This window comes from Corapipo altera, unplaced genomic scaffold (genome assembly GCF_003945725.1).
Source record: "Corapipo altera isolate COAL_440 unplaced genomic scaffold, ASM394572v1 23b, whole genome shotgun sequence".
NCBI classification, from domain to species: Eukaryota; Metazoa; Chordata; class Aves; order Passeriformes; family Pipridae; genus Corapipo; species Corapipo altera.
In genome coordinates this window covers 9,786,668-9,796,182 of record NW_020884885.1, presented here as the reverse complement: position 1 = coordinate 9,796,182, position 9,515 = coordinate 9,786,668, and the positions used below count along the sequence as shown (strand labels likewise).

The 9,515-nt window shown below is 43.1% G+C and overlaps 1 protein-coding gene across 6 annotated transcripts in view; it reads right to left on the bottom strand.

Annotated features, from left to right (window-relative positions):
• Positions 1-1,814: 1,814 nt before the first annotated feature.
• Positions 1,815-9,515, bottom strand: part of NR1H3 (nuclear receptor subfamily 1 group H member 3) — a 32,878-nt gene continuing 25,177 nt past the window's right edge. For all 6 annotated transcript variants that reach the window (XM_027642418.1, XM_027642422.1, XM_027642421.1 and 3 more), the window contains 6 exons: positions 7,700-7,908; positions 7,224-7,403; positions 6,716-6,815; positions 5,055-5,168; positions 4,149-4,243; positions 1,815-3,748 (listed from right to left, as the gene is read on the bottom strand). In XM_027642418.1, coding sequence (XP_027498219.1) covers positions 3,602-3,748; positions 4,149-4,243; positions 5,055-5,168; positions 6,716-6,815; positions 7,224-7,403; positions 7,700-7,908 — 845 coding nt within the window. In that variant the 3' untranslated portion in view covers positions 1,815-3,601. The remainder of the gene's footprint in view (positions 3,749-4,148; positions 4,244-5,054; positions 5,169-6,715; positions 6,816-7,223; positions 7,404-7,699; positions 7,909-9,515) is intronic.

The window sequence follows — 9,515 nt, the reverse complement described above, 5'->3', positions numbered from 1 at the left end:
TCAAGCCTAGATAGCATTTTGCAAATATAAAAGTACAAAGGGTCACTGATCTCAAGGAAGGTTTCTTCCACCACACCTTACCTGAGCTTACTTGAGCTCCATGGGCTAACCAGGCAAGCTTCTATAAAACAAAAATTCTGTACTAATTTACACTTTCAAAAAAATGGGAATGTGAAGATGTAAATGAGGAACTTATATTTGACTACATGATAATGAAAAGGGATGCACAAGGCAGAGTGTGCTGGTTTTGGCTGGGGTAGAGTTAATTTTCTTCACAGTGGCTACGATGGGGCTGTGTTTTGGATTTGTACTGAACATACTGATGATAAATATAGAAATGTTTTTGTTATTGCTGAGCAGCGCTCACACAGATCCAAGGCCTTTTCTGCTTCTCATACTGCTACGCTGGCAAGGAATTTAAGGGTGCATGAGAGGTTGGGAGGAGATACAGCAGGGACAGCTGACCCCAACCAACCAAAGAGATATTCCATACTGTATGACATTATGCTCAGCCTATAAAGCAGGGGAGAAGAAGGAGGAAGATTGGAGTGATGGCATTTATCTTCCCAAGTAACTGTTGTTCATGATGGAGCTCAGCTTTCCTGGAGATGGCTGAACACCTGCCTGCCCAAAAGCAGTGAATGAATTCCTTATTTTGCTTTGCTTGTGTGTGCAGCTTTTGCTTTCCCTATTAAACTCCCTATATGTCAACTCATGAATTTTCTAGTTTTTACCCTTTAATTCTCTCCCTGATCCCACTGGTGGGGGAGTAAGCAAGTGGCTGTGTGGGGCTTGGTGGCTGGCTGGGGTTAAATTGTAACACAGAGCCAAGGAAAATCACAGTTTTCACCAATGCCACACACAGCAATGTTATAGATTGTACCTTGAAAATCCCTCAAATCTATATGCAGGTTTTCTCTTCAAATTAAGGAGATGCAGCTCAAAATAAAGAAAATGAAGCTAGAAATGAAGCTCCAGTTTCATTGCCATTGCCTCTTCTGACTGTTGACAGTCTCACTGTTTAGCAATACCTTAAGCAGGGCCCAGCTACCCTCTAGTCCACCCAGGGCTGACTTGAGCACTCGAGCTCTGCTCATTACTCCCCATCTCATACCTCAGTGCAGTTTCCTATAAGCCTACTCCGTCTTCCTCTGGTTTAGTAGATTTCAACTTAAATTTTAGAGTAACTCGGGAGCTTCAGCAGAATAGCCTGTGGTGTGGGGAGTTGCTGAGTTGACAGTCGCTTTTCTTTCCCATTGTGGCAGAGGATCAAGCACTTAGGAAGCAGCTAATGCTGGACAGCTCTCTGCTTTCCCATTCTACCACTCCCTTCGAGGTAATACATACGGACAAGTATTCTGGTTGATTCTGAGTACATCAGAAAGTCTCAGTATATGAGGTATCAGCTAGGGTCCATCTGAAAATCAACTTGACAGCCAGGGGCACGCTGGACTCCCATTTCAATTTTGACAAGCCACGATATGCAGAAGATGGAGTACAGCACATGGAATAAAATGGTTACATTCTGAACGTAGCTGTACATACCAAGTGAAGGATGTTTGCACAATTCATGGTCTTCATGATATGCAGTTAATCCACTTCACATATTTGCCAGCTCTGCAATACAGGAAGGTGGATATCAAGCTAAAAATCTCATCCTAGAGGCCAAAATAAACTGCCTAGGGTTGCACTGCTATTTCTTTTTCACCACTTCTTGCTTCCCTCCAACGTTCTTATCAGCTTTAAGCTTGTTACAGCAAGAACTTATTCCACCCTCCTCCAAGCTAATGACAGCACATCAGAGAATGTCAAAATCCTGTATTAGGCTTTATTCTTTTATATAAACATTAACATTTCTCAAACAGATTAGTTAAAAATACAGATTTAAACAAGAATTTTTGCAATTGCAATGAGTTATAAAAAACAACAGATTATTTTACAGATTGTTACAAGTGCTTTACAAAGGTGCAGAGTGAAGGCCAGTGGCAGGGGACCAACCTCAAGTGCAAAATGGACACGATACCCTCACCACGGGCATAGCGCTCAGATACACAGCCAAAAAAAAAACAACAACAAACAAACCAAAAAACAGACAAACAAAAAAACCCCGAGCCATGTGAACCTATGCTCTTGGGATGCTCACTGGGCAAGCAAACATAGACCCCTATGACAGAGAAGACTCATGAGACCAAGCTACCAGGATACTTAAGGTTACATCTCTGAGATCAGCCATAAGATGATGTTTCTTGGAAAGTAAGGAACATGTTTTACAACAGTATATTTCTCTTCTGTCAGACAAAATATTGCTGTAAATTCTAGAATACTTATGAATGTGGATACTTAAAAACCTGGGGCATAATCCAGTGTGGATCTCACAATGCCCGAAGTGAAGAAAGGATACAAGACCCAAGTGTCCTTCTAAAGCAGTTGGCACTCCTCACACAGGAGGGACCTCCATATCCCATTATCATCCCTAAAACCTTGGAAAGACTTTGGCAAAAGGAAGACAACGCAAGTGGATCTGATTACACGCAATATTCCTGCAGCCCATGATCTGAGAGTTGTGCAGCCCATAGCTTATGCAATGCCCACATATTTCACTAAATGCAGTGTGTCCTCTCTCCTTGGCCAATACATCTTCACACCCACCTTGGAATACATACCACATGCTTCAGATTCTTGGAAGTTTTTGAGATCCTTCCACCACACCTACCTCACCTAGGTACCAGTCCTTCCCACCTATCTTTCTTCTATTCCACTCCTAAAGATAAAATCTATGCCCTGATCTGTTTTGAACTAAAGTTTTCCAGCTGTTAGCAAATCAAAGGTAAATTGAAGTGTCTGAGAACCATGAGAAAAAACTGTGATGCATTATATTAAAAAAAGTCCACTACTTTATGCCTGACATCTTTTTGTTGCACAAACGTTCCCTACCCAGAGAATCTCCCTGTTAGACAAAGGGCACTACACATTAGAGGAATCCTTTTTCCAAAGGAGGGCCAGAATAAAGGGCAGCTCTAGAGATGAAGTCTCATAATAAAGAAATAAAAGCTACTTCTCTTGGAATCATTGTAGAGGGCAGCACATTCAAGAGATTTTATTTATAGGAAACCCAGTGAAACCCATAGAACATCCACACTGACTTCCCTGAGCTCCTCAGATCCAGGTACACTGGGGACCCTGCAGAAGCCTTTCGAGCTGGGTTACTCTCAATAGAGAGCTTTTGGCAAGTTCCTGCAAATTCATTTTCATAATCAGTGAGAAGAGGATCAAAGGGCAAACCTTCAGCATATGCTTAGAGAAGAGAAAGACTCTGAAGAAAGAGGACTTGGGGGGCAGGGGGAAAGGTCTTCATTTCTACCGTTTTTGAAGTTTCACGTTATTCCTTTGGGGTATGGGCACTACATCAAAACCAACCCCTCCATCTGATCTACCCCAGCTGCCTCCTGCATATCTCATGACAACATTGAAACCCCGGGCTCATCACTCCCTGCATGCCTAGCCCAGGGTTCAGTGCTTTGGAGAGGAGAGGCTGGCTTCTCATTAGCAAAGGCTGGGAGATGGCATTATGTCAGCACGTCAGCATTCTGGGAGCGTGCGGTCACTCATGCACATCCCAGATTTCTGAGAGCAGAGGAGGGAGTTTCTTGTCCTGCAGCCGAAGGGCAAACACCTGTTCAGAGTGGACACTGCTTAGTGTCCGAAGACTGACCAGCTTCATTAACATCCGTGGAAACATCAGGCGGTCCTACAGAGTCAGACAAATAGACAGTTGTTAGTAAATTCACACTAAAACTTTAAAAAAGAAAAAAAATACCACAACAGATGATGTATTGACAATGTAATGACAATCCTGACTTCCCAGCATTCACCAGGAGGCTTCAGTGTGGAGGAACACAAATAGTACACCATGTCCCAAAAGTCCAGACTTTTCATGCTGGCTAAACTACGGAACATGATACAGGACAGCAGGCTGCGACAGCTCGCAAGTCCTGCATTTCCAGCTGCTATCAAAGAGCCACAGAAGGGACAAGTATGACAGCACAGGCAGCAAGAGACCTGTTACAAACAGTACCACAGGAACTGTATCTGCATAAACACAAAATCAGCTCTCATCATTGCTGGAGATGTTCTGGTCAGGCACTTACATTTGGTCTGTTGATACAAATGTAAGAATGAAGGGCTTCCACATAGGTGTGCTGCAGCCTCTCCACCAAGGACTGGTCCTGCACATTTGGTCGGTCTGCCAAAAAGCAGGTTAGAAGTAAGGAGATTGCCACAGGCAGCTTCACTGGACTTAACATCCCTGCCTAACCCTACTCCCTCATACGGTCTCTTCCCAAAATCTCACTAGCATTCACCCAGCACAGCTGGGAGGTATATCCATGATTGCAGCAGCTGTGTCAACTGTCTGTGACTGTTCTTTCTCAGTGATGTCTCCTGCACATGGGGTATCCAATCTGACTCCTACAGAGATGGAAGGTTAGAGACCAAACACACTTACATAGTACTGTTTGGTCTCACATTCCTGTCACAGAAGAAATGAGAAGCTGTCTACTCAAGAGTGATTGGGAAAGTCTCTGCAGCAGGTGAGCCAGTTAGAAAACAAGAACAAAGAAAAAAAGTACGCAATAATTCAGGTCACAAGACAGAAGAATGAAGTGGCTTCTTGGCAAAGCTCTGTCCTGGCCCAGAGCAATACTGTCTCATGTCCAGGGTATTTCCACTTGCCCACTAGATGTCACTCATGCTGTGGGACCTGCATCACACCAGAGAAGTGCCAAGGACATTAAGGGGACAATTAAATAGCAATCTCAAAACAAGGAAGACAAATACTGGCCCATTTTTCTATACACTTTTTCAGTAGTTGGGGAATTTGCTTTCTTCTGGAAGCGGCATTATAGAATTCAGAATATAACGAATAACATGCTCCCTTTATCACTGAACTCTATACACCCTCTGTTACTCTTCTTCTGCTTGTGACGTTCCTTAACTCTACTTTTGTTGCCCTCTGACTCACTACTGCAGCTCCTCAGACCTCCCTGGCTTTTTACCTGCAGAGAAAATGTTGATGGCGATTAAAAGTGCATATTCAGCATCGTTAAGCTGTAGCTCATTCATTCCCTTTGAGAACTCAAAGATGGGGTTAATGAACTCAAACTGCAGACCTGAAACAAACAGAAGAGAACAAGGTGAAGCAGTAACAATTATTTCCTTTCTCTCCCTCTCATGGAATAAGCTGCAAGAAACCCACTGCAGTACACCAGGGAGTGGGGAAGACAGGCAGGCAAGGAAAAACCCTTACATTATGTTCCAATGAAACCTCCCTTTACATCCACTACTAGTGAACACCAACAACAGTGGCTGAGGAGTGGGGTTCTAACTATAAAGTTACACTATCTCTGGGTTTTCCTAGAGCCTTAAATGCCCCACAGCACATCACCAGGCAATAGCTAAAGGAACACAACATCATTTATCAGATAAGTCCATCAAAAAGTCAGAAAGCTACAAGTACAACATCTACACTTTCAACTCTGACACCATCACCTCCTTCACATCCAGTAGCTCTCATGTTTTCAGCGAAAGCTTTAATACAGTGATCCAGATTCATCTGAAGTCTGTCTGAGCTGAAAACATACAGTTCCAAGAACTCTGAACTATGCCATTTCCTTCATCTCAAAAAGCTGGGAGAGCTGAGGCAGAGCCTGACTTAGGCTTCCAACTACCTCCTTTGATACATGCAGTCAGGTAGAAATGCAGAAATGCACTGATATTTATTGCCATTACATATAGAGACCACTGTCAAATCAGGTCTTTTTGTGCTATGTAATCATGATGAAAACTTCAGGTCTCTCCTCCAAAATAGCATCCAAGTTTCTGATTTCCTGCAGTACAACTGCATCAGAAAAGAAGAAACAAAATGGAGGGAATCTTTCTGGTTGCCTACTTTTTGCCTTCCTAATAACCTGAAAAAAAGGCTACCAGGAAAAGTGTTGAAAAGGAAAGTTGTATATAAAAGCCATCCCAAGTATAAATGGTTAAAGAGCTACTCAAAGAATAATTATAAAAAAAAAAAAAAATCACACGAAAGACAGGTAATGTCTTGCTTTTAGAAATGTTGAAGGTATACACTTCCTGTTACTTCATCTGAAATTATAGACACTCACAGCCCCTGAAAAAACAGACTTCAGAAATCACGCCACCACAGCCCAACGTATACTGGGACGATAAACACCTAAAGCAATGTGTGGGGACCTTCAATGCACGGTATAGACTTCACATTAAGTGAAATGTAATCACATTAATGTCCTTACTCGAGGTGTGTATCCGGATTAGCAAGTGATATACTTGCAAAGGAGAAAAGACTGTGGTTTGAATTGCTATGATCTGATACAGCTCTATGACCACATCACATCTGTATCAGCAAGGAAGTTCACACCAGCTGCTAGCCCTAGGTGGACATTTCCTTCTAGATTTTCAACCTTTAAGAGTCCAAATTTTCCCAAGCAAGTTCACATCTGGAAAAAGACATGAACTGAACTGGTAGACACATATTAAAAGCAAAAAATATATGGCTTTTGGGGCTATTGGTCTGGTCCTCTTCTAAGCTTCTTCTTCTGACCCCACATACTATTTCCAGCAGTCCACATTAAAAAGGAAAATATGTAAGAACACAAGACACAGGGAAGGAAGAAACACCTGTCTAATGCACCACCTGCTTTGGCGAAGTCATCCCGATTATAGCTCAGGTCCTTAAGAAAGGTGATGCTCTCAATTTCTGGATTATAGCGCCGAGATGTCTCCAGCAACATCACCTGAAACCAGAAATGGATATACTTGATTTGAAAATAGGAAAAAACGTTACAACATCAATAATTCATTGAATGTTGGAGCATCTCTGAAAAAAAAAAAAACAAACAAACAAACAAAACCTCTCCAGTTTCTCTCAAGAGTGCTTAAAAATTCCAAGATAAATTCTGCTGCATCCTTTGTGGTGTCTGCTTCTGGGAAAGGAGAAGTTCCTGCTTATCACTGCCAAGGCACTTGTCTCATTCTCCTCCATGACCCTTTGCCAGTATAACCTGGCACTGCAGTAATGGTCCCATAGCAGAGATCCTTTAGTCCACCATCCCAAAAAAAGGGATGGAACTAGTTCTCCATGTGGGTAACTCCGAATTCTTTCACCTCTGCTACTATGTATTGTGGTGGAGCCAAACTCTCACCTCTATTGTAGATGTCTTCAATAAAGCAATCTGATCTTCCCTGGTGAGCTCCAGGAATCCAGGTAGTTGCTTGGCAAAGTCCACAATCTCTTGCACAGAGATAATTGCAAGTTCTGTAAAGTGAGCAAAACGCTGCTGCCTCGCTTCACGGTTATTAGGGTCAGGAATCTGGGGCCATGGCTGTGGGAATGGGAAGAGACAGTATATATATATATATAGATATAGATATACAGAGACACAGAGAGAGAGAGAGATGTATGTGAGAGATTAAGCCGGGACAGAAAGATGAAAAGATGAAATGAACAATGAAAGAAAATGAACCAACATCAGAACATCGTCTTTTGCTATTCTTTACAGAGCTTTAGTCCACAGATGCAATGCCTGAAGTATGTCTGTTCTCCCAAATATTTCACCCAAAACCGAACTCCCCAAACTTCAATTTTTCTTAATTTTTGTAAACTTGTAGATTTTTTTACCGTCACTTTGAGCCTGTCTGTGAATGAGCGCTGGTTACACTGCTGCTGAGCGGCCACAAGCTTTTTTATCATGTTCAGCTGTTCCGGCGTTAGTTTGTGGGAAGGGCTTGGCGGATTCGGAGGGTTTGGACGCACCACAACTGTCCGAGCCTGATCGTCTTCCTGCTTCTTCAGTTTCTTCAGTCGGATCTGTTCTTCAGACAGAACATCTAAAGCAGGAATAGGTTGTGATCAGTCGTAGAAGCATACTGGAAACTACACTAAACACAGGGTAATGTGCCGTGGATGGAAAGTGGAGATCACAGCTGCCTGTATCTGGCATAGCACAGTGTACACAACACAGCAGACAGTGATACTGTCATTTGTTTCTCCCTCTTCCTGTATTAAGTTGTTCCATTACCTTTCTTCTAATCATACTGTCATGCAAAGTGTTCACAAAGGGCAGAAGCTCCTTTCATGATGCCCTGCAGATCTCAGAAAAACAATAGTGACTTTCCCCATTGAGCAATTCCCTAAAATGCCATGTTATAACAGATTCCAACAAGTGCTCCTTTAACATGCCATGGTGCGTCCACTGTATTTCATACTATTCTGCTGTTATGCCTTATTCCAATATTGTTAATTTAACAGCTTGTGCATTTCATCTTTCTCTTCAGAGGTCAGAGCCAGTCCTGGATGGAGTTTGAGAGTGAAAGGATAATTTGCTATACAGGCCATCTGCAGCAAACTGTAGAGCAGTAACATGGTGCAAGATGAAGAGTGAAAGAATAACTTTGCATAAAACGTACTGAGGACCAACCACAGGTCCTTCAGGAATAGGGTTAGAAGACTTCTTCAGTCGTTAAGTCAAAGGAGATGTCATTTGGATGTAATATGGTAAGGAACTGAACAAATCGGAGGCATCTGATCTATGGGGGCTAATGGGGTCCATCTGTCAGAGAAGGGGAAGCACATCTTCACTCACAGGCTTGCCAGCCTGTGAAGAGGGATTTGAACTAAAGTTGCCCAGGGAAGTGACATTGTAGAGGGGGTCTGTTACAAGGTCACCTGACCAGAAAACTGAATGGAGTAGGCCCTCTATAGACAGACAGGAATGGCCTCACATTCACAAGCCCTGGTCTTGTTGGGAGATTTCAACCACCCCAATATCTGTTGGAGAGACAACACAGCAGTGAATAAGCAATCCAGGAGGTTCCTCTAATGTGTTAATGATAACTGCCTTCTCCAAGTGATAGAGGAACCAATGAGCAGAGGTGCTGTGATGGACCTTGCTCTCACCAAGGAGGGTCTGCTGGAGAATATGAAGCTCAAGGGCAGCCTGGACTGCAGTGATCATGAACTGGTGAATTTCAAGATCCTTGGAGCAACGAGGAGGGAGCACAGCAAGCTCACTGGCCTGGACTTCAGGAGAGCAGACTCTGGACTCTTCAAGGATCTGCTCAATAAAGTACTTCGGGATAAAATACTGAAGGAAAGAGAAAGCCTAAGAAAGCTGTTTTTAATATTTAAGGAGCACCTCCTCCAAGCTCAGGAGCAATGTATCTCTAAACTGGAATGGCATGGATTTAACAGATGGATCAGAGGCTGGTGGATAAGAGATCGGATGGTGGTTAAGAGATTGGCTGGATGGTTGCATTCAAAGAGTTGTGGTTAGTGGCTCAATGTCCAAGTGGAAAGCAGTGGCATTCCAAGATGAGTGGCATTCCTCAGGGTTGGTACTGGGACCGGCACTGTGTCGTGCCATACTGGGAATGTCTGTGCCAGTGACACGGACAGTGGGACTGAGCACACCCTCAGCAAGTTTGCCAACGACACC